The sequence below is a fragment of the Bufo gargarizans genome, chromosome 1 (genome assembly GCF_014858855.1).
Source record: "Bufo gargarizans isolate SCDJY-AF-19 chromosome 1, ASM1485885v1, whole genome shotgun sequence".
Lineage (NCBI taxonomy): Eukaryota > Metazoa > Chordata > Amphibia > Anura > Bufonidae > Bufo > Bufo gargarizans.
Window position 1 is genome coordinate 61,959,654 of NC_058080.1, and position 25,752 is coordinate 61,985,405.

The following is a 25,752-nucleotide window of genomic DNA, read 5'->3' on the forward strand; positions in this document are numbered from 1 at the left end:
TGTGCCAACATTGCCATTGCCAACACACTCATAGAGGTGATCGCTTCATTGTGATACGCAAGCCCCTTCACCACAACAAGGTAACTATCATGAAGGAGAAATGACACGTGTGTGCCTTTTTTTTTGTTTGGTTTTTGCAGCCACAGTGCAGCACCAGAGGCCCGAAAAATTAGGCATGTATACATGCTTGAAAAATTAGGTATTGTTGCAGCCGCTGCTGTAGCAGCGGCCAGAAAAATTTATGTTTCCCAGGCAGAAAGTGCCCTAAAACATTGCGGCTTGAACCCTAGTTGGTGGCGAATAAGTCACGCAAGTCATCCGGCATTCAGAAATAAAATACAGCAGCGTGTGGACCATTTTTAGCCCAAGGCAGCTCATCTCATCAGGCCTTTTTTAGTCGAAAGTATCGCCCACTGTCAGTCCCTTCGGGATCCATCCCTCATTCATCTTAATAAAGGTCAGGTATTCTAGACTTATTCGACCTAGGCGACTTCTCTTCTCAGTGACAATACCTCCTGCTGTACTGAAGGTCCTTTCTTTCGCTCCTCAGAGTGTCGATATCTGCAGTTAAGGCGAGGTAGTCTGCTACCTGTCGGTCGAGTTGTTCTCTGAGGGTGGACCCCGAAGGGCTGTGGCGATGCGTAGGACTTAAAAAGCTACGCATGTCCTCCATCAACAAGACGTCTGTAAAGCGTCCTGTCCTTGCCGGCGTGGTCATGATAGGAGGAGGATTACTTTCACCTCTTCCCCTGTTAGATTCCCGTTGTGCTGTGACATTACCCTTATAAGTTGTGTAAAGCATACTTTTTTATTTGGAACTGTTACATCTTTTCCGACTTCCGGTAATTCGGTAACATTTCAGGCACTTTCTGCTTATACCGGGGGTCTAGTAGCGTGGCCACCCAGTACAGGTCGTTCTCCTTCAGCCTTTTTATACGATGGTCCCTCAACAGGCACGACAGCATAAAAGACCCCATTTGCACAAGGTTGGATGCCGAGCTCATGTCCCGTTCCTCGTCCTCACTGATCTCACTGAAGGTCTGTTCTTCCCCCCAGCCACGTACAACACCATTGGTACCAGATAGGTGACAACGAGCACCCTGGGATGCCTGCTGTGGTTGATCTTCCTCCTCCTCAAAGCCACATTCCTCCTGTGACTCATCTTCCTCAGACTCCTCTTTCAGCGTTGTCGCAGGTCCAGCAAGCGATGCTGATAAGGCTGTTTCTGGTGGTGATGATGGTGACCACAACTCTTCCTCTTCCCACTCATCTACGGTCTGATCCAGCACTCTTCGCAGGGTACGCTACAGGAAGAAAACAAATGGGATGATGTCACTGAAGGTGCCTTCGGTGCGACTGACTAGGTTTGTCACCTCCTCAAAAGGACGCATGAGCCTACAGGCATTGCGCATGAGCGTCCAGTAACGTGGCAAAAAAATTCCCAGCTCCGCAGAGGCTGTCCTAGAACCCCGGTCATACAAATACTCGTTGATGGCTTTTTCTTGTTGGAGCAGGCGGTCGAACATTAGGAGTGTTGAATTCCAACGTGTCGAAATGTCGCAAATCAAGCTCCTCACTGGCATGCTGTTTCGCCGCTGAATGCCTGAAAAGTGCGCCATGGCCGTGTAGGAACGCCTGAAATGGCCACACACCTGCTTGAGGACATCCTGTAAGCCTGGGTACTTATGCACAAAGCGTTGTACGATCAGATTACACACATGTGCCATGCACGGCACATGTGTCAACTTGCCCAAATTCAATGCTGCCAACAAATTGCTTCCGTTGTCACACACCACTTTGCCGATCTCCAGAGAGGCGGAGTGGCGGGTGGTTGAGAGGGGGCAAGGAGGACAGCAGTGGTTGACGTGGCTGAAGATGCTGGACCAGGAGGAGGATGGTGGCTTTGAGTTTGTGTGCTGCTTGTACTCATCATGTGTTGATCCCATAGGCGTTTGTGATGTGAGATCATGTGCCTTCGCAAAGCAGTTGTACCTAGGTGGGTGTTGGACTTCCCACGACTCCGTTTCTTTTGGCACAGGTTGCAAATGGCATCGCTGTTATCAGAGGCAGACACACAAAAAAAAAAGCCACACTGCTGAGCTTTGCAATGTTGGCATTCTGATGGTGGCAACAGCATGCGTTGATTGGCGTGCTGTCTGGCTGACCCCAGGTGCCGATACATGCTGTCTGACTGTGCCACTAGCTCCTTGCGACGACCTCCCCCTGTTTTCAACTCGTCTCCTCCTGCTCTCTGTCTCTCCATCTGAACTTTCCCCCTGTTCTTTTTCCCTTCGAGCGGGCACCCACGTGACATCCACGGACACATCGTCATCGTCAACCGCTTCACTTGTATCTGACAACTCAGCAAAGGAAGCAGCAGCGGGTACAACATCTGCAACACGCCAGACCTGCAGGGTATAGCGAAGTGAGGTCACGGTTATGGGCAAACGAGGGTTGCTCACTGTGTTGGGGAACCCTGGGCAGGCATGTGAATGAGTGGTAGACACGGTTCCTCTGGGGCACACTCTGTATGTAGGGACCAGGCCTGATGGTGGATGAGGTGCCCTGGATGTTACGGGTATTTTGAGTGCCTGGGGCAAGGTCCCTTTAAGGTTCGTGACGCCAGTGCCTGTGACGGTGGCACACCGGTTTATAGTTGGAATAAGTGAGGTACACAGGTGGTATAGTGAACCAAACGTTGCTTTACTTAACAGTCCAACTTTATACATCAAGTACAGAAGGGGTTAATGCAGTCCTTTACAGTTCCAAGAGTACAGCAGGTTTATATCACAGCAGGTTGCAATCTTGCAAGATACGTGGAGGGTATATAATTAATGCTTGGCAGTGTATGCTGCTCTATCCCCACAGCTATTCTAGCTAGCTGGATCCCAAGGCCCGGATGCCTATTCGCTGGCTTAAATCCTTGGTAAGAATTCCTTCCTCCAGTATTGGCGCTTGCTTAAGGTTACAAATACCTTTGCTTCCTAGCTGTATCTCTCTCTGCTTCCGCTGACAAGTGACTGCAGGTTGCTCCCAGGAGGTGCTGTCCTACCACTGGGGTGTCTCAACTGAGCTATCCTTAGCCTCAGGAGCTTCAGGCTGACGAGGTAACTCCTCTAGTCCCCTGGATTACACTCGGTCTCCAAGCAGGCTGTACTTCATCTAGCCCCCTGGTGCAGCTAGAAACCCGGACTATCAAGCTGCATGTCAGGAGGAGGCCCTCAGCATATCTTGGGCTGGTGCCTTCTCACTTCTGTCTCCACAGACTCCTGACTATGACCTAACCACTCCCTGTCTGGGCCTGGACATTTATACTAGGGGCTCCCTATCTCCCTCTAGTGTCTGGGAGGCTAAATTACACCCAACTAGGCCTGATAAACATATGACAAGGGGAACATAGCATGTAAAAACACACAGTAAATTACATTAAATGTATAGATCAATACAATAGCACTGTCCCTGGTGAGTGGAAGTAACACGCTACCCAATTGACCCTTGTGTAGTGCCCACTCCTACCTAGTGGGACACTACACATCATCATCATCACACCGTACGTCCATGTGTGTAATGCTGCCTGACTGAGACATATCCCTGTTATCTACATCCTCTGGCAATAATGGTTGTGCATCACTAATTTCATCCAACTGATGTGTAAATAACTCCTCTGACAGATCAAGTGACGCGGCTGTGGTGCTAGTGTTGGTGGTGGCGGCGGGCCGGCGAGTGGTAACTTGAGAGGTGCCCGAAGCTGAGCTGGAGGAATGGTACGTCTAGGTTCCGAGCGGAAGCTGTAGAAGATTGGGTGTCCTGTGTTAGCCAGTCAACTATGTCCTCAGAACTTTTCGAGTTCAGGGTACGTGGCCTCTGAACACTAGGGCCAAAGCGAATCACAGCACCACGACCACGACGGCCCCTGCGGAGTGGCCTGCCTCTGCCTGTCATTTTTTTTAGATTAGTTTAGTTGTACTATGCGTGCAAGCTACTGTGACACCAGATATGAGTGGCACTGTGCACTGGCAGAAGTTGGCAGAGTAGACGCTGTAGGCCTGACACACACGCTTGCAGGCAAATAACTGCAATTCAATCTATTACAGTGAAATTTTTTTATTTTTTTATGTAATCTACTGTGATGACACCAGATATGAGTTGCGCTGGTGACACTATGCGCTTGCAGGGCCTGAAACACACACGCGTGCAGGCAACTGACTGCTATTATATTACAGTCAAAAAAGTTTTAGTTTTTTTTTAAATGCAAGCTACTGTGACACCAGATATGAGTGGTGGCACTGGGCAAGTGGGCACAGTATACGCTGTGAGCCTGACACACACGCTGGCAGGCAGGCAACTGCAATTAGATTACACAGGGGAAAAAAAGAAAAGCAGACTGATGTTCTAGCCCTAAAAAGGGCTTTTTGGGGTGCTGTCCTTATAGCAGAGATCAGATGAGTCTTTCAGGACTGTAGTGGACACTGAATACACTTGCCTAGCTATCGATTTCCCTATTAAATCAGCAGCACTGTCCCTCCTCTCACTGAGAATGCAGCTTCCGAATGAATCTAAAATGGATGCTGTCCAGGAGGTGGGAGGGTCTGGGAGGGAGGGTCTGCTGCTGATTGGCTGGAATGTGTCTGCTGACTGTGAGGTACAGGGTTGAAGTTTATTCAATGATGATGTATAGGGGGCGGACCGAACATCGCGTATGTTCACCCGCCGCGGGGAACGCGAACAAGCTATGTTCGCCGGGAACTGTTTGCCGGTGAGTAATTTGGGACATCTCTAGTGGCAAGGTGACAAACTGTGGAGGAGGCAGCAGCATCAGGAGACCACAGAGTAGCAAGGGGACATAGTGTGGAGGTTGCAGCAGCATCAGGAGACCACCGAGTGGCAAGGTGACATAGTGTGGAGGTGGCAGCAGCATCAGAAGACCACAGAGTGGCAAGGTGACATAGTGTGGAAGTGGCAGCAGCATCAGGAGACCACAGAGTGGCAAGGTGACATAGTGTGGAGGTGGTAGCAGCATCAGGCGACCACAGAGTGACCAGGTGACAGAGTGGGGAGGTTGGTGGCAATACCAGTACTAGCTGAAGATGGTGGGGGTAAGAAGGAGCACTTGGCATGAGATTTGTGGCATCAGGCATGTGGCAGCATCAGAATAGTAGCTGAGGCAGGTAGCCAGAAGAAACCGGTCTCTTTTGTTAAAGTGTTGGTGTTGCACTATCAATGATCTAGTCTGATGCATAAGGCATTGGCTGATCCACACCTGATCCATCTTGACAAATGTCAGTCTCTCCACATTTTGGGTAGACAGGCAAGTTCTTCTTGGGGTAACTATGTACCTCGCCGCACTAAACACCTGCTCTGATGCCACACTACTGGCCGGGCAGGACAGCTTCTCCTGAACAAACTCTGCCAGTTGCGGCCACAAATCCAGTTTTGCAGCCCAGTAGTCCAATGGATTTTTAATGTGGGGTGGCAGGGTACTGTCCAAGTATGCCACCACCTGCTGGTTCAGATCCTGCTCCAGGTCTAGCTGCTGTTGGTAAGTAGTTTCTTCACTAGGTGGGTGAAGAAAGCTGCTCATCAGCGACTCTAGACTAAAGTTGCTGCTGATGGAGCTGGAAGTGCTCCTATCCACCCACCCTACCACAGAAGCCATGGCAGAGGAACGTGAGCGCAGAAGGCCACCCCGGTCATACCTGCAAGAGGATGGCGCAGATAGGCAGCAGCCAACTGACTACATAGGATGTCTCTATAGTAGTTCAGTTTGTCCTCCCTCTCAGCGGGTGTTAAAAAGGTCCAACAAGGTGGAGAGCCAGAAGTCATCCCTCTGCCGAATGGTGACGATTCGGCTGTCACAATGCAAGCAAGTGAGCATGTATCGGTCCATTTGTGCAAGTGACACAAAGGGAATCCCTGCCTCTATCTCCACTGCATACTGCCACAGTGTGTCTGGGTTCTCTGCCTCATCTTCCTCATCGCCCTGTAGCTCCTCTGGCTGCTCCTCCTCTCCTGTCACCTGTGTAAAAAAAAAAACAATTTTGCTACACATTGCTTGTGCTCCAAGGTCCTCCTCCTCCAGTTGAGCCCCCACAGGGCTCATGTGGCCGTGAGATATAGGCACCACGTCTCCAGTCCCCTGACCAGCCAGATTTACCAGCATTTGTTCCAGGATATGAATCAGTGGAATGATGTTGTTCATCCCGTAGCCCTAGCGACTATTGTTAATCACGAATATTTGAATTTCGCGAATATAGGTACTTTGAAAATTCGCGAATATTTTGAATATAGTGATAAATATTCGTAATTTCGAATATTAGATTTTTTTTATTCAGTACACATGATCCCTTCCTGCTTCTAGCTTGTGGGCCAATGAGAAGGCTGCAGTATATTTGACTTTAGGAGTAGTGTTGTTTGCAAATTTTCGTAATGCAAATTTTCGTAATACGAATTTTTTATTGCAAAGCCAGGATTTGATTTCTTGATGAAGGACACAAAGCAGTTCCTCCCCTGTTTGACTCCGCTCGCCCAGGCAAATGAGGTGCAGAACAGCGTGACACTGCCGTGCCCTGCACATGTGTTATGATGTAGGGGCTCTGTGACTTGTCCCTGCAGTGGAGGCTGAGGACGAGGTGGATGATGAGGAGGCAGACATTGTCGCAGGACCAATGGCGTGAGATCGTGGAGGCAGAAATGGCGTCACATGGCCAAGTTGCTGGTGTGGCTGTGCGGAACCACGTTAATCCAGTGGGCTGTAAAGGACATGTATTGTCCCTGACCGTAGTTACAGCTCCACACGTCGGCGCTGCTGTGCACTTTGGCAGACATCGACAGGCTCAAGGACTGGCCCACATTCTGTTCTACATACATGTGCAGGGCTGGTACTGCCTTTGTGGCAAAGAAATGACGGCTTGTGACTCTCCACCTCTGCTCGGCACAAGCTATCAGTTCTCTGTAAGGTGCAGAGTCCACTACTTGGAAAGGGAGAGACTGCAGCACCAGCAACTTGGCCAGGAGCACGTTCAGCTTCTGCGCCGTTAGATGAGTGCACACATACTGTTGTCTCTTGGCAATCGCTTCAGTGGTTGATTGCTGATGGAAAGACTGACAAGAAGGAGGAGCAGGAGCATCAGGACCAGCAGATGATGGGTTTGGACAGACAGCTCTCTTCGGCTGAGGTGGTGGAGCCTTGACTGACTGAAATCGGGTTCGAGCCACTGGGTGATGCAGAGGCTGCTGCGGCAGGCTGGACCACCACATCGAAGCCACGTTTCTCCCAGGCCACTTTATGGTGATGCTGCATATGTTGACGTAGGGCCGTGGTGCCAACATTGGCACCCTGGCCACGCTTCAACTTCTACCCGCTGCCTTCGGGAACCCCTGCACCACTACTTTCCAGGTAGGTAGGCTCCTGCGAAGTGGGTGGTGCACCCCGCGCACGCTTGGCTCCCGACCTCCCACTGCTGCCACCCTGCTGACTCCTGGCCACGCTAGCGACTTGCTGGCTCCGCCGCTGCCTCACGGAAAAGCTGCCACACTCTTCTCCCGATAATGATGAAGCCCTTAATTCACCCGGCTCTCAAGTGCCACTCTCCTCATGACTACTTGCCCGTCTACCGGAGGAAGCGGCGGATGTCTCCTCCACATCTTGGCTGGCCAGTAAATGCTGACTGTCCTCTAGTAGCTCGTCCTCGCTGTATAGTGGAGCTGAGCCTACAGCATATAATACTTCTCTGGCTGAGGTAACAGAAAAGGAGAGAGGCAGGTTGAGGAAAGGTGAGGGCACAGGGCCTGCTCCCGGGCCATGCCAACTAAGGGTTGTGTCTGACGAACTCACCAACGTCAGATGTCACTTGGGACGAAGTGGATGACCGAGTCAACCATTCAAGAACCGCTGGGTTGCTGGTCAAGACACTGGGAGCTCAGGCCTCTCGCTGTGACTCTTTCTCCCACTCCCCCCTAAGGCTACTTTCACACTAGCGTTCGATCGGATCCGTTCTGAACGGATCCGATCATATTAATGCAGACGGAGGCTCCGTTCAGAACAGATCCGTCTGCATTAAATTGGCAAAAAAAGCTAAGTGTGAAATTAGCCTGAGCGGATCCGTCCAGACTTTTACATTGAAAGTCAATGGGGGACGGATCCGCTTGAAGATTGAGCCATATTGTGGCATCTTCAAACGGATCTGTCCCCATTGACTTACATTGTAAGTCTGGACGGATCCGCACGCCTCCGCACGGCCAGGCGGACACCCGAACGCTGCAAGCAGCGTTCAGGTGTCCGCCTGCTGAGCGAAGCGGAGGCTGAACGCCGCCAGACTGATGCAGTCTGAGCGGATCCGCTCCATTCAGACTGCATCAGGGATGGACGGAAGCGTTTGGGTCCGCTCGTGAGCCCCTTCAAACGGAGCTCACGAGCGGACAGCCGAACGCTAGTGTGAAAGTAGCCTAACTCTTCTGCGACCTGTGCCTGCACCAGAAACATTTAGGCCTCTGCCACTCCCCTGTGCAGGGCCTGGCACTTCTCTGTCTGACATACTGTTAGATCTAATAAATGAATAAAAAGGAAATTAAAACACCCCAAAAAAGGCTGCAATTTTCTCACTTCACCACACGGCTAATAAGCCCTTTTTTTTTTCACTAATGCATGCCAAAGAAGGCTTTAGAACATATAACTGCATGGCTGAACAGCAAATAGGCACTTACTTTTTTCCACTTATACACGCCAAAAAGGGCTTTAGAACATATTACTGCACTGCTGAACGGCAAATAATATAAATATTTTTTGCTTCTAAAACATGCCAAAAAGGGCTTTAGAACATATAACTGCACCGCTGAACGTCAAATAATATATACTTTTTTGCCACTAATACACGCCAAAAGGGCTTTAGAACATATAACTGAACCGCTGAACGGCAAATTGGCCCTTCTTTTTTTCCACTTATACACTCGACAAAAGGCTTTTGAATATATAACTTCACCGCTGAATGGCAAATATATATTTTTTTGCCACTAATACACGCCAAAAAGGGCTGTAATTTTCTCTCTTCACCACACAACGGCAAATACTTTTTTTGTGCCACTAACACACGTCAAAAAAGGCTTTAGAACATATAATTGCACCGCTGAACGGCAAATATGCCCTTGTTTTTTTCCACTTATACACTCCACAAAAGGCTTTAGAATATATAACTGCACCGCTGAATGGCAAATATATATTTTTTTGTCACTAATACACGCCAAAAAGAGCTGTAATTTTCTCACTTCACCACACAATGGCAAATACTTTTTTTGTGCCACTAACACACGTCAAAAAAGGCTTTAGAACATATAACTGCACCGCTGAACGGCAAATAGGTCCTTATTTTTTCCACTTATACACGCCATAAAAGGCTTTAGATCATATAACTGCACCGATGAACGGCAAATAATATATATATTTTTTTACACTTATACACGCCAAAAAGGGCTTTGGAACATATAACTGCACCGCTAAACGGCAAATAATATATATTTTTTTGCCATTAATACCCGCCAAAAAAGGATAAGAACATATAATTGCACCACTAAACGGCAAATAATATATATTTTTGTGCCACTTATACATGCCAAAAAGGGATTTTGAACATATAACTGCACCGCTGAACAGAAAATATATATATTTTTGCCACTAATACACGCCAAAAAGGGCTGTAATTTTCTCACTTCACCACACAACGGCAAATACTTTTTTTTGTGACACTAATACACGCCAAAAAGGGCTTTAGAACATATAACTGCACCGCTGAACAGCAAATAATATATATTTTTTGCCACTAACAGACACAAAAAAGGGCTGTAGTTTTCTCACTTCACCACACAACGGCTAATAAGCCCTTTTTCCCACTAATACAAGCCAAAAAATGTTTTAGAACAAGGGCAAATATGAAATATGCAATATAACATAGAAATAGTTCCTTGAAATATATCCTGTTAATGGCTGTATCAAACAGCACTTGCACCCCAATAACAAGAACGGTTTGCTGGAATTACAGAGCTGTATAATGGCAATTTGGATCCGCAGTCAGTGCAGCAAGGTGCAATAGGATTGTTCCTATTACCTAGGCTGTACACTCCCCTACTAGACCCTGTTCTACTTCAATACTGTGGAATGATTCCTCCCTATCCTTTTCCCTAAACTTCTATTCAGCAAAATAAAGTCTTTCCTAGCACTGTCCCTAGCGCCCGCTGACATCTCTCCCTGCACTAAGTACACAGGAAAATGGCTGAATCCAAGATGGCTGAAGTTATTTATAGGGCTGTGACATCACATGGCTGGCTGGCTGCTGATTGGCTGCATGCATGGCATTGTGGGTGATTCATTGTTCCCCGAGTTCCTTGCTCCATGTCCTAATACATGCAGCAGCCATTTTTGGAAAAAATGCGATTTGTTACCGCGAAGCGTGAGGAAATTCAGTTTCGGTGCGAATCGAATTTATCCTGAAATTTGGATCGAATTCCACTTCGATTCGCTCATCTCTAATCGTGACTTTGCAGTGGAGGGGGCAGGCTAGCTGGTGCAAGGGGAGGTACAGGGAGCAAGTAAAGAGGCGTGCTTGGGCTTATATAGTAGCTTAGGCTCTGGCAGAAGCAGTTGTACACGCCTCCGCTGGGCACCTTGAGAACTGCAAAAAAAAGCTATTTTTATGCAGTACAGAAACACGGATAATACTAATAATAATATCAATTTTGTTGTGTTAGGCAGCGCTATATAGCCATGGCTTGGGTTACATTTAGTATGATTTGCCGACAGATTCATTTTAAAGGGGTGCTCCGCTTTGGATAATTCCTACTTAGTTAAATGGACCCTTGAAAATAGGCACATCACAATATGACACTGAGATCAGCTGTTATATGTGAGAAAAACTGACAGTAAGTGCTCAAACCATTTTAGACGTCGAATGGTCTTCAATAAAAATGACAGTATACTTACTGCTTTCTCCAGCACTACTTCACCTGTCACTGCTTTTTTACGTACTGCAATTCTGTAGTGCAGGTATACGGCACGTGAATGTTTAGCCGATCACTGTCCTCAGCTGTATACAACTGCACTGTCATTTGGTCACTGCATGTTGGTATTTGCATTGTGCGTCACTACTATGTTGGCATTGTACAGCATAGAACTATTGTAGTTTGTGGGGGTTTAGCATTGCTACATATAAAAGTATTATTTGGTCGATGTATAGTAATGTTACAGTATGTGGGCACTATACTGTGTGACACATACTTAGGGACAGTATGGTACGGTTATTTCCAAGCTATATGCGGGAAAGATATCAACAGAAGGTAACGCATAAGGCACCACTCAACATGGGGACAATCCTGATGGAATACATAAATATAAATAAAAATATGACTAAAGATAGTCACATTCTTGGCGTTATTTCTCTTTCATGATTTATTGAAGAGAAAATAATGACATTTCTATGAGACGGCTTCCGGAAGAAAACCATTAAATAGTAATTAAGACATGATAGCAGGGGAACAAGTAAATGCGGTGTATGGGTGCAAAAACAACAATAAAAGCGTTGTAATACCCCCATTGACCACTAGAGTAGTCAACATCTAGTATTTCTACTGTTGTACTTCTGTCCATGGTGGAAGGGCATGGGCTGCTGTCAGTTGGAGCATCTTGAGGCTTTTTTCATTCTGATGATCTTGGAGGTACTATCAGAGAGATTAGTGAACCCCGGCGTGGCTGTAATACAAAGTTCTGCTTCTATCACAACTTATATTGTATAAATACCTATTAGGGTATAACAGTAGAAATGTCCTACACTGGCATCCTGAAGTGTGCTGCTATCATATAGGGAACCTGTCAGGATGCCGGTACCATTGGCGGCATGATATAGTGACAGGTTCCCTCCTTACAAACAGCTTTGTTTTACTCCAGGTTCCCTTTTATATAAATATGAAAGTGTAACATTCAAGCCCCTGTAGGGGACTAAAAGTTTGCTGTAAAATAATGATAATAATCATAAAACTATAGCAAACAAACATCATGTTTAAAGGGGTTGTCTCATCATGGACAAAGGGGGCATATCGCAAGGATATGCCCCCATTGTCTTAGAGGTACGGGTCCCACCTCTGGGACCTGCACCTATATCAAGAACGGAGCCCCGCAAGTGAAGGAGGGCGCACTGCGCATGCGCAGCCGCCCTCCGTTTATTTTCTCCGAGAGCTGGCTCGGCTATTTCCGTAGGCCCCATATAAATGAATGGGAGCGGGGGCCGTGTATGCGCGGTGTGCTCCCATTCACTTCTATGGGGAGCCGGCTTCGTGGTGGCCGGACCGGAGTCCTCCAGCCACCACTTTGCGGGGTTCTGTTCTTGATATAAATGCGGGTCCCAGCGGTGGGACCCGCACCTATAAGACAATGGGGGCATATTCTAGCGATATGCCCCCATTGTCCATTATGATACAACCCCATTAAATGTTTTTTATTAAATAAAATCCATATAAAATAACCACCATTACTGTAAGAACAGACCATGCACTATCAATTTATACTTAGTTTAAGTTTCCGAACCAAACTTTGCCCTTAGGCCCATAGACCTGTAGTTACGTCACTGTACACCTGGTTTAGGCCTATGGACATCACAGAGAGGCTTCTCTTGTTCAGGACCAAACCCTTCCTCTATGATCCAGAATGCAGAGTCAAAGTGTGACCTATTTCTGGATGCAGGTTTTTCTAATCTTATGCAAACTAAATGATTTATGTGACTAAAAATCATTTTTTCAATTGGCTGTTATTAAAAATGTTCTGCCATTTTTCAGATACAGTGGTTAAAAAATAAAATCACCACTGAGTCCCGTCAGCTGATTGCTTATGTGAAGCCTTTTCTCTGATTTCCTGACCTCATAAACACTCATTATAGCTAAACTGTTATCAAACTGATAAGAATATGGGTTAAAAGACTTTATGTCAGGAGATCAGAGATAAGGCTTCAAATGAGCCATCAGCTGACAGGACTCAGAAGTGATACTTCACAAACAGACTGGTTTTTAATCCTTAAATCGTGAATACCAATTGAAAAAATATATTTTAGCCCAAGATAAATAAAAAAGAATCATAAAAAAAATTGCCCTGAACGTGTTTAAATGATCACAGAATGAATGTCCACCTGTAATACTACTCATTCCCAGTAGTGGCCGCTATAAGGGGTATGGCCAGAAAGGGGTACAGCAACGATAGCTCAGGAGGCACCTCCTTTTAGAGGTTACATTGACACGTCATCATGAATGATATGGGCAGCACGTTGGCTCAGTGGTTAGCACTGGGGTCCTAGGTTTGTATCTGACCAAGAACATCTGAATGGAGCTTGTATGTTCTCCCCGAGTTTGGTGGGTTTCCTTCAGGCACTCCGGTTTCCTCCCACACTCCAAAGACATACTGATAGGGAACCTAGATTGTGAGCCCCATTGGGGACAGCGTGATGTAATGTCTGTAAAGCGCTGCGGAATATAGTAGCGCTATAGAAGTGCATAAAATACAAAAGTATACAGCAAAAGGGAAAGGTACGCATTAAGGGTTAAATGCTGCTCACGTATCAGTTCAGCTCCCATTGCTTTTATATTATGAGATCCAGACCATTATTCTAAATGCTATAAAACAATGTTCTCCCAAAAATCGCTTAGTGCCAAGAATACAATAGCCCCAAGCCAATCCTCTCCTGGTGTTTTCTGTGCTGAAGATGAAATCAAATAAAATGTCATTACATTGTGTCTGGGCTCCAGGTTCTCTAGAAGGGAATCAGAGAATTAGAGAAATAATGCCTTCTCGGCATTAATGGGTGAGACCATGTCATATGTGAGGTCAGGTTCTAGAAGGCCTGTTTCTATGGGGTTTAGAGGAGTTGCCTTCCCATGCTGTATCATAGTCGCACGATTTTGTGAGTGACAATAACTGTTACATGCAAAGGTTAATAATGACAGAAGACTCTGCTAATGTCCAGAAAAAGATACTGTATGGCATGTAAAAGGCATCTTCAAGGAACCGCCTCCCCTCTCGCCTTTATCTGCAGGGAAATACTGACCTCTAGAGGCCGCATCTGGTATCACTAACAGAGACATCGCGGACAAAAGCAACAAAGTAGTAGTAGTATGTGGACTGAATGCAAACTGTGTTCATCTCACCGCTAGTGTTTAGGGGATGGGATTAGTCTTTTAAACAGCAGCAAAATGATAAAAAATAAATAAAAAAAGTCACCTCCTTTCCACCTGATCTGAAGGATTAGAACATTTAATGTGAGATTTAACAACCTGTTGTGGAACCAGATGTCTCATCATAAGGTATATGTACAGCTTGCTGGGGCTTGTAGTTCTTCAGCAGCTGGAAAAGTATTGGAGAGCCATTATTAATTTATAGCCATGCATAGAAAATGTATTTTACTATGAGTCATTGGTCATGTATGGGGCTTTGCTTTGTGTATAGCTGTGTGCATACTGATCTCATGCTAACCCTTGCTAAGGGTTGGTTACACATCGCTGTATGTACGCTGGTCTAAGGCTAGGGCTACACGACGACATGTGTCGGGCGTCAATTTTTATGATAGACTGCGACAGTCGCTGAATAATCCATGTTGGATGGATTTTTTGCTACTGTCGTGTTGCAATCGCAGCATGTCGCATGTCGCAGTGAGACACAATAGACTATCATTCTAAAAATTGTCACGCGACATTGGTGCGACAAAATGTTGCGCGACACATGTCATCGTGTAGCCCTAGCCTTAAGGGTTGCATATTGCTGCGAACAGGCTGATGTTATGTTAAGCCCTGCTAACGGATGGTTACTATATATCTGTCTGCAAGCTGATCTTATGTTAACCCCTGATAAGGTCTGGTTACGTACAGCTGTGTGCATGCTGATCTTAACACCTGCTGTGGGTTGGTTACCATATAGCTGTAGTCCTGATCTTAGGTTAACCACTGCTAAAAGGGTTGGTTATTATACAGCTGTGCAGCCTGTGTGCATGCACATCTTAAGGAATGTTTATCATATAGCTGTGTGCATGCTGATCTTATGTTATGAATCTGATCTTATGTTAGTTACCATATTTCTGTGTGCTTCCTGGTGTTATGTTAACCCCCACTTTGGGTTAATTACCATATTCTATAGCTGTGTTCATATAGATCTTGTTAACCCCTGCTAAGGTTTGGTTACCATATTTCTGTGTGCTTCCTGATGTTATGTTAACCCCCACTTTGGGTTAATTACCATATTCTATAGCTGTGTTCATATAGATCTTGTTAACCCCTGCTAAGCTTTGGTGACCATATAGCTGTGTGTGCTTCCTGATCTTAAGGGTTGGTTATAATATTACTGTGTGTTTGTTGATCTTATCTTACTTACCATATTTCGGTGTGCTTCCTTATGTTATGTTAACCCCCACTATGGGTTAATTGCCATACACTGTAGCTGTGCATACCGATCTTGTTAACCCCTGCTAGCTATGGGTTGGTTACCGTATAGCTGTGTGCATCCTGATTATATGTTAACCCCTGCTAAAGGTTGGCTACCATATAGCTGTGTGCATGCTGATCTTAAGGGTTGAGTTAACATGTTGCTGTAAACATGATGAAATTATGTTAACCCTAACACACAGCCATGTGCATACAGATTTTGAGTTAACCCTTGCTGGGTGTTGAACAACATGCATTGATTTTATGTTAACCCTAGCTAAGGTTTGGTTACCATATACTGTTAACTGTGTGCATGCTTGTTTTCTGTTAACCATAGCTGTGTGCTTGCTGATCTCATGTTAACCCCCTGCTAAAGGCTGGTTTACCATATAGCTGTGCGCATGCTAATATTATGATAACCCCCTGCTTGCAATTAATATATAGACAGAACAGTTTCTACTTGAAATAGAAGAAGATAACCCCCTGGTAGCTGATATGGGCTTGGAAATGGAAGGGTATTACTCCTTGTAGGATGCTGAGAATCATAGTCACCTTCATGATACAATAGCAGTGCTTGTAAGGGGCACAGCATGACAAAACACCAACTCCTTCTTGTCACTTTGCATTTGAACGGTGACATGTCATGTGGAGGAAAGAAACAGACTTACCAGGAATTGAGTCAATGGTCCCAGTGCATTTAGCAGCAGCTAAGTACCTTGCATTAAGAGCTTTTAAAACCTTCCAAATCCAAGCAAAAAAAAAAAAAAAAACACAAGAGGATACAGTATAGTAGGAGATCACAGGATTTTGCCTTTGGCAGAAATGCTGAGAGAACAAACAGCTCATTGCTGCTGATCTGGAGTCAAGCTTGATATAAGGGAGCAGATGCTTGGGATGCATTATAAATATTTCACTGAGCTGCTGCTTGCTACCAGTTCCACCTCCTTATAGAGGACTATGAACACTGCCCCTGCAGGATCACTGTGTCCAACATAAGACAGACGACCAGAATGAGAACATGAACTCTGCCAGCTTCATGCCTATGATTTGTGCAACATGGCATCACTTACAATAGCAGGATGCTGGTCACCTGGAGGAGAGGACAACTGCTCTACCAGATGAATTGGAGCCCCTTGGAACAAAGAAACCTGGGACAATGATCAGAGATGAGGGTTAAGGAGATATTAACTTGGCAAGGGGCCAACAACGGTGAGGAGATATGTGAATGCCATCTGAACACCAGTATGGATACTACTGACAACACCACTGAGGGCATTAACAGTACTTTCATGCCATCCACTGGACCTCACAGTGAGGGGCAGTATTCTATGACTGCTATCTGGAGCTTGGTAGGAATTGTCGGGTTCCTCATTATCTTTACCATTGTTGGGAATGTCTTTGTGGTCATTGCTGTGTTGACTAGCAGGGCTCTTAAAGCTCCCCAAAATCTCTTCTTGGTGTCCTTAGCTGTGGCTGACATCCTGGTGGCTGCCCTGGTAATGCCATTCTCTTTGGCTAATGAACTGATGGGATACTGGTACTTTGGAAATGTATGGTGTGATATCTACCTAGCTTTAGATGTGCTCTTCTGTACCTCCTCTATAGTTCACCTATGTGCTATAAGCCTGGACAGGTACTGGTCTGTCACCCAGGCTGTTGAATACAACCTAAAAAGAACCCCCAGGAGGATTAAAGGTATCATCGTTACTGTCTGGTTGATATCTGCTGTCATCTCATTTCCACCTTTGATTTCAATGGATAGAGTTGGAGGGGAAGCTATGAGAAATTTCAATTCCACAGATAGGGCTGTGAAGTGTGAACTGAATGATGAGACTTGGTACATTCTCTCTTCGTCTATAGGATCTTTCTTTGCCCCCTGTGTGATAATGATCTTAGTTTACATTCGCATCTATCAGGTGGCCAAGCTGAGGACCAGGACTTTGTCAGAAAAGAAGACAAACACCGACTGCTCCTCTCACACAGAGAATGGCTTTAGCAAGGGAACATCTGTGAAATTTCCTATAGAAAAGGAAAATGGACATTACCCTTCTAGACCCATGCCACCAAGACCTACAGATATAGATGAGCTGGATGTTGAGGAGAGCAGCCTGTCTGAGAGCAAGAGGAGAAAGAGCAGCAGTAGAGAGGACAACACTGACTCTGGCAAGGACAAGAGAAGCTTCTCCAAGCAGTCCAGCCACCTGTCTAGGTCCAGCAACAAATCTATGGACATGTTCTCCTCAAGGAAAAAAAAGAGAAGCAGCATCTCCAGGAGAAAACTCACCCAAGCCAGAGAGAAAAGGTTCACCTTTGTCTTAGCTGTGGTCATGGGGGTCTTTGTTGTATGCTGGTTCCCTTTCTTCTTCAGCTATAGCCTCTATGGCATCTGCAGGGAAGCCTGTGCCATTCCAGAAACTTTATTTAAGTTTTTCTTTTGGATAGGTTACTGTAACAGTTCACTGAATCCTGTCATCTACACCATATTCAACCAGGATTTCAGACGTTCCTTTAAGAAAATTATCTGTCTGAGCAAGAGGAAGAAATTCAATCACTGAGATGGGAGCAGCACTGACATTGCAAATTGCCTTAGGGTGCTAAGAGCACACCATAGGGAAGGAGCCATTGGAGTAGACACTTCTGATTATCAAGGACCACAGTGATGTGACAATGTGAATGTACAGGCAGGAGGATGTCATGGTCTTGTGACACCATGCTGCCACTGATGATGATAAATATATATGTATGTCTCATACTCCAACCTGAATATATTTTCTACCTTACAAACAAGGGCAGACACGCAGACTCTTCTGTATCATAGGCTTTCCACCATTGTCCCTCTTTTTTTTTTAAAGACACCTTATATGCTACAGTCTATTTTACATTGGTTCGGAAGCAAACACAAATATGGTTCTTAAGAAAAGCTATGTTCTGATTTTATCAGCCAGTATAGGAGATAAGTGCTCAGGAAATACAATGTACAGTATATTGGTTGTGTGTGATTGATTTAACCATGTCTTGCTGCTGGACTTCTAGTAAAACTTTATTTTGCATACCTGTTGGCTTCCTCTTTGGTAATTCAAAACTTAACAAGCTTATATCGCCCAAAAGAATAACACTTTATCCTTTAAATGATGGTTGTGTATATAAATGAGGACAGACAGGTCTATAGGGTAGTCTTCATTACTGTTAGATTGTTATTGACTATTGAGGCAGCTGCATTATACTAATGCTATAAGGGATGGGCTGTTTACCACTGGCTCATGCAGGGGTGCACCACCAATGAGACCAAGTGAAGCGATCGCCTCAGGCAGCACCAGGTAGGGGCAAGAGAGGGGCAGAAATTTGCATGGGGTGGTGGGGGGGAGGGGGGGCGCAGTTTAAGTATTCGCCTCAGACAGCAGAAAGGCTAGGTGCACCCCTTGGCTCATAAGGCTGTAATTACCTTATATATCCAAAGAAGCACATGCTAAGGGCATTGCAGTGTGGGGCGCAGACAGGAACGCTACTAGCTTTTTTCTTGCTTTGGGCTCCCTCCTCAAATCTAATATAGGGAAGGTTCACAGATGGGTTATATAGCTGCCATGATGTTGTACCTTTAGCAATTAGAGTAAGGGTGGTTCCTAAAGTTTCAGATGGTGCACCCCTGATGCAGCCCAGAAAGGGAACATGATCATTAATTGCAGGGTTTGTAGTTATCACAAAGGGTTAATTCCAAATCCACCGCTAGTCCCCCCCTATATAGGAATATCTGACGATGCTCTAATGTACTTATTTTAGTTTATTCTTGTACTCCTTGATATTGCAAACTACTTGAGCACTTTCCTCATTCATTTATAGATGTGTGTAGGGAGGGAGTTGTAGAGGGGCTCAACATCAAAGTGGGCACATATGCTAAGCCTTTTTGGTTCACCTATATCTATGATGGCTAACATCCGGCACTCCAGCTGTGGTAAAACTGCAACTCCCAAGATGTACACTTGCTTGGCTGTTCTCAGGACTCCATAGAAATGAATGAGGCATGCTGGGAGTTGTAGTTTCACCACAGCTGGAGTGCCGGAGGTTAGCCATCACTGCACCAGAGGCAATATCACATTCAAGTCCAGTCGTTTTCTCTACTCAAATGTAGCAGGGCTGAGTTTATTTAGTAGAGAAAAAAATCTTAAAGTGGTATGTTCATCGTGAAAAGTGATTACTAGAATATACCACCCCTTTATGGAGGGTGGGGATCTGGTCTCTGGCAGCCTTGTTGATCCTGCAAATGAAGACTTAGAAGCCACACAGGCAGTTCTGCCTGATTTACCCCTGCAAGATGGTGTTCCTGTCCATCTGCTGTGCAGTTCACTTCTGCAGGGGCAGGTGGGAACCTGCTGTTCAGGCAAAATCATAACCAACCCTTCCATTGTGAGGATTGGTGGGGCTCCCAGTAGTCGGACATCACAAGTCATGGCATATTCTAGGTAAAAGCTGTGAAAAAACTTTTAAATCGGTAAGTTATCATCAGCTCTGCTGTATCTGTGTTATGGTCAAGTAGCAGTATAGTCCCTAAGGGCATTGAATAGGAGTCAGTGTAGACAGAGAGATATACTGATATACCGGCAGATTAAACATAAAAGTCCTTGTAAGTTATGAGGGGTTGATATGCTTGACCCTAGCTGGTATTTAAAGTATGTACAGATTTTTGTGTCTTACGTTGTGACAATGACGTGCAATGTGCTTATTTTGAGCTGTAAATCCAGAAATATGGTTTTATTCAGGGATTATTGGGTTCTATTAAAGAACAACTGGTGAGTATTATCCAGCTTTACCAATAATTGCTTCATGTGTTTTCCATTGGAGTGACATGCTGCCGGGGTCAAATATCAATTGTGTTGTTTGTACAGCACTTTATTCTTCATTCTGATGCAGCTGTTATCATTTTAGACAATTTTAGAGATTTTGAAGTAGAGGAGAAGGCTGTAAGGTGGAAGGTCCATGATGCTTTACATATAGGTAACTTAATGGGATGAGGCCCAGTTCACATCACCGATTTGTTTTCCGTTCTTCTGATCCATCAGAAAAACCGTTTTTTTTAAAATGATCCTTTATTTTGAACATTCAGTGTGCTAATTTTGCATCTGTTTTTCTCAGTTCCATCAGAGATCCGTTATTTTAGACATGAGAAAATGTCCTGCATGATCTCTGACTGAACTGACAAAAACAGATGCAAAAGGATGCAAAATGAGCACAACGTATGCGCAAAACGATCAATAAAAAAATAATAATAATCTGACGGAACACAAAGCAGTGATGTGAACACGGCTTAATACATATTTTGAGACTTTCCTTCACAGTACTCCGCCCCCTTAACAGTGACCTCCACAGTGCCCTGCCCCCTTTAACAGTGACCTCCACAGTGCCCTGCCCCCTTTAACAGTGACCTCCACAGTGCCCTGCCCCCTTAACAGTGACCTCCACAGTGCCCTGCCCCCTCAAAAGTGCCTTCCACAGCACCTTACCCCGTTAACAGTGACCTCCACAGTGCCCTGCCCCCTTAACAGTGACCTCCACAGTGCCCTGCCCCCTCAAAAGTGCCTTCCACAGCACCTTACCCCGTTAACAGTGACCTCCACAGTGCCCTGCCCCTTAACAGTGACTTCCACAGTACCCAACTGTCACGGACATTCCCGCAATAGGTGGCAGGAGATCGTGAGACTGGCAACACGAGGTTTGATCTGACATGTTTTACGTTTGGATCAAATGACATCTGTGTCTTGTTTCTGGTGCTTCTTTCCCTAGTTCTATTGGCTAATAAGGGTCATGTGACCATGTGTAAGGCAGTTACGATATGAGCAGAGGGCCTGCGAGCTCCTATTGGCTAATACATTTTTTGGGAATACTTCATGAACGGTGCGTACTACAGAACTCAGAGCTTTACGAAAACCTTCCCAGACACTCAATATACTTACAGTATGTGCCAAATTTGGTGCCCAATGGTTCAGGCATCAGGATGCCTATACAGGACAGACAGACATTGATTTTTATAATACAGATAGGGAAAAAAAATACATTCATGATGACATACCACAAATAATTAGTAGAGATACCTTCCAGTTCTCCTTCTTAATGTTTGTTCAAGAATATGTCCTTAAAGGCTAATTTTCCCTGGATACATTGCAGCAAACAGGGGCACCTTGGAGCAAATGTCATAGTTTGCTATGAGAGTGTTCAGAAAATGCAGATACAATGGAAAGGGCTAATTGCCAACGCCAGACTAAAAGGAATAGGTAACTTCTACACTTTGCCTTTGTATCACTTTTTAGAATTTTTCGAGTTGCTATATATATATATATATATATATATCGTAGTATATTTTATAACAAAATATATTCAAAATTGGCTAAAAAAGTTAGCTCACTTGTGCCACTAATCCACACGCTAGGTTCAACAGTTTTGGGAAACTTCCTCTTTTTATTGACAACAAATATAATCCCAACGTTAAAAGCTAAAAATATACAAAAATCATACATGCAATTAGAGATGAGCGAATCGAATCCCACGAAGTGGAATTTGATCCAAATTTCAGGATAAATTTGATTCGCCTAGAAGCCGTATTTCCTCATGCTTCGTGTCAGCAAATCAATTAACCTTAAATTGCATAAAAACCCAAAAAATCCCGTGCAGCGCGAGATTGCATCTTCACGTCGGCCGGCTTGATGACATAATCTCGCGCCGCACAAGATTTCGGCCGAGAACTTCAAGCAAGATGGCGGTGGCCGGCCTGTCGCGAGCAAATGGAGGCGGTAAGTTTGATTACATATTTTTTTTATTGTTAATTTTACACTCAGATGCAAATTTTTTGTGAAACTCATCTCTACATACAATAAACTATAATACATTTTATAAAATGTATGCCTTTATAAATGAAATGCCACGAATATGTATACAAGAAATAACCACTGCACCCTTGCGGTTTTCCTCTGGAAAATGGTGTTCTACCATAAACCAATCTCCTTCTCTCCAACCACTTGAATACTGTATCACTGTATATTTATATGACCTATAATGCTATTATTTAATGTCTGCAACTGGAACCACAGTATAATTTTAAGTTTACCTTAAAGGGGTTGTCCGGGTTCAGAGCTGAACCCGGACATTCCTCCATCTTCACCCCGGCAGCCCCCCTGATAGGAGCATCGGAGCAGTTCATGCTCCTATGTTCTCCTTTGCCCTGCGCTAAGTCGCGCAGGGCAAAGGCATTTTTGGAGATCGGGGCTCTCCATGGGGCTGCCAGGAACCTCTGTGATGTCACCGGCACTGATGGGCAGGATTTAGCTCTGCCCTAGCCAGTAAAACGGCTAGGGCAGAGCTAAAGCCCGCCCATCAGAGCCGGTGACTTCACCGAACACACTGCCGGGCGGACGTTTCCGCCTCGCAGTGTGTTATTGAAAACATAAGAGCGCATGATCTAGCTCAGGGCAAGGGAGCGCATCGGAGCATGAGATGCTCCGATGCTAGCCTCAGGGGGGCTGCCTGGGTGAAAATAAGGGTATGTCTGGGTTCAGCTCTGAACCATGACAACCCCTTTAAGAATTGAACTTGAGAATTGAGAGTGTTTGGGATGTTATCAAGAGGCTAGATGTGATTCATTTTATACAACCGCCAATTATCAATTGGACACAAGTTATTTATTGATTTCATTATATATATATATATATATATATATATATATATATATATATATATATAAAATATTATATTATTGTACATAAACAGCATTCAAGTGGTTGGAGATAAGGAGATTGGTTTATGGTGGAATGTAATTTTTAAAGCAAACTCGGTAGGGCCCAGCATTTCTCTTGTATAAACATTCCTGGCATTTCATTTATAATGGCATACATTTTATAAAATTGATTTCATTTTATTGTTTTATTACTTGTATGATTTGTGTATATATTTAACTTTTATCTCATTATTTTTCTTTTTGGGAATATATGGTATTTGTAATCAATAAATAGAGGAGGTTTCCCATAACTGTAGAACCTAGAGAGAGGTTTTTTATTTTTATTTCTATTTTAACACACACAAACATGAACAGTAAGAAGTCTCAGACGTCATGCAGCGCAGACATCTAAGTGTACATTCACACAACTCCTATTACTGTTTTACGCCATTGTGCTACATTTGGGATCTGGTTATAAAAGAGATGATGTTAGACCATCAAGTATGAATAACACTTCATACTAATAACCTAGCTAATGCTACATTTATACATGCATGTGGATTTGACGCACATATACACGTGTAGATTACATGGAGATGTCTGGTCATTCACTTAAAGTTATACAGTCTTAGAAGATTTCCATATCCGCTATATAATTGCATTAGCTAAATCATCGGAGGCCAAATGCAAGATTGCAATCAACCTGCAGAGTTCACAAGTTGATCTTGATTTTATGCCATCATGTTGTTGTTCTCTTCTTGCTTGTACAGCAGCAGGTAGAAGCTAGAGTTGTGGTGCAGGTGTAATACATAACACTATTTTTAGTATGGAGGTAATTGGGCATGCTCTATGTGCCATCTGCATACTTTGTGCCGACCGTCCTTGTTCCCGGTCTCCCAGTAGAATACCAAATAGTCTTTACAAAATGTAGATCCCATACTAAAGAATTTTTGGAGATCCTGATCTAAAACATCTGTGCTACCAGGCTCGGACTGGCCCACAGGGGTACAGGGGCTCCTGAGCAAGGTGGGCCCCTAGTCTCCCACCCCCTGCACAAGTGGCACATAACAGTAGACGTACTGCACTACATACATATAATCAATGTACAGCACCTCAACCAGCCTGTGTTCATATAAAAAACTTAATAGATTGTTAAAAAACTCCCCAGTTTATTATTATAGACATGATCTAGAGCTGAGATGACTTCTAGCTATAGAGGAAAGCTACCAGTGTCCTCTTCTCCCCAGGACCTACCTTCTCAAAGTTGCTGCAGGGACCCCCATATTCAATGATCAGGTAGCCACTTGCTGCTGTGTGAGCAGGTAATATTTGAATGTATCCGTACGGTGGGCCCCCAAAATAAATTTTACTGGTGGGCCCTAGGGACTTAAGTCCGACACTGTGTGCTACACTTCTTTGGTTACTGTCTTGTTATTTCCTTTTTACTTCTTCAGGTTGAAGGTCTACATTACTGAGGAACTTACCAATCGTTGCTGCATCATTTGCACTCCCTGGGCATCAGGACTAACAAGGGAACCCTCCATGTAGTATCCTCTGCCTGTTGATTATGGTGAACTACATATGGTAGGATGTCTTGCTCCCTTGTTTTGCTATGCCTAATGGAATTTTTAGTATCTTTGTATATCTCTTGGCATCTGTTGCTTTTGGACCGTTTTTTACCCTTACATATCCCCTGATGAACCCATCTCGGGGGAAACGCGTTGGGGTGAACCAGTAATAGATTCCACCATGCAGGGTTTCTAGGGGAACATCAGAACAGGTAAGAGGACGGGGAAACCGCACCATCAGGAGTTGTCCCCGGGCTGAGGGTAAACCAGGGTTTTCTTTAGGGACAGTTTCCCCCTCCATGGTTTACCCGTTACTACACCTATTTTGGTCACTGTCCACATTCACCTATTGTTCCCTGCGATAGTGGTTTTGTTTGTTTTTGATTATTTTATCTTTATCTATCTGTATCTTGTGTTTACTGGAGTTAAGGCCTCTTTCACACTTGCGTTGTCCGGATCCGGCGTGTACTCCACTTGCCGGAATTACACACCGGATCCGGAAAAACACAAGTGTACTGAAAGCATTTGAAGACGGATCCGTCTTCAAAATGCTTTCAGTGTTACTATGGCACCCAGGACGCTATTAAAGTCCTGGTTGCCATAGTAGGAGCGGGGAGCAGGGGAGCGGTATATTTACAGTCCGCGCGGCTCCCGGCGCGCTCCAGAGTGACGTCAGAGCGCCCCATGCGCATGGATGACGTGCCATGCGATCACGTGATCCATGCGCTTGGGGCGCCCTGATGTCACTCTGGAGCGCCCCGGGAGCCGCACGGACGGTAAGTATGCTGCTCCCCCGCTCCCCGCTACACTTTACCATGGCTGCCAGGACTTTAGCGTCCCGGCAGCCATGGTAACCATTGAGAAAAAGCTAAACGTCGCATCCGGCAATGCGCCGAAACGACGTTTAGCTTAAGGCCGGATCCGGATCAATGCCTTTCAATGGGCATTCATTCCGGATCCGGCCTTGCGGCAAGTGTTCAGGATTTTTGGCCGGAGCAAAAAGCGCAGCATGCTGCGGTATTTTCTCCGGCCAAAAAACGTTCAGTT

At 45.0% G+C, this 25,752-nt stretch overlaps 1 protein-coding gene across 1 annotated transcript; it reads left to right on the forward strand.

Moving 5' to 3' along the window:
- The first annotated feature begins 16,444 nt into the window (after positions 1–16,444).
- ADRA2C (adrenoceptor alpha 2C) lies at positions 16,445–18,307 on the forward strand. The gene has a single exon (XM_044280156.1). The coding sequence runs from the start codon at positions 16,605–16,607 to the stop codon at positions 17,991–17,993; it is 1,389 nt and encodes a 462-aa protein (XP_044136091.1). The 5' UTR covers positions 16,445–16,604; the 3' UTR covers positions 17,994–18,307.
- Positions 18,308–25,752: the final 7,445 nt, after the last annotated feature.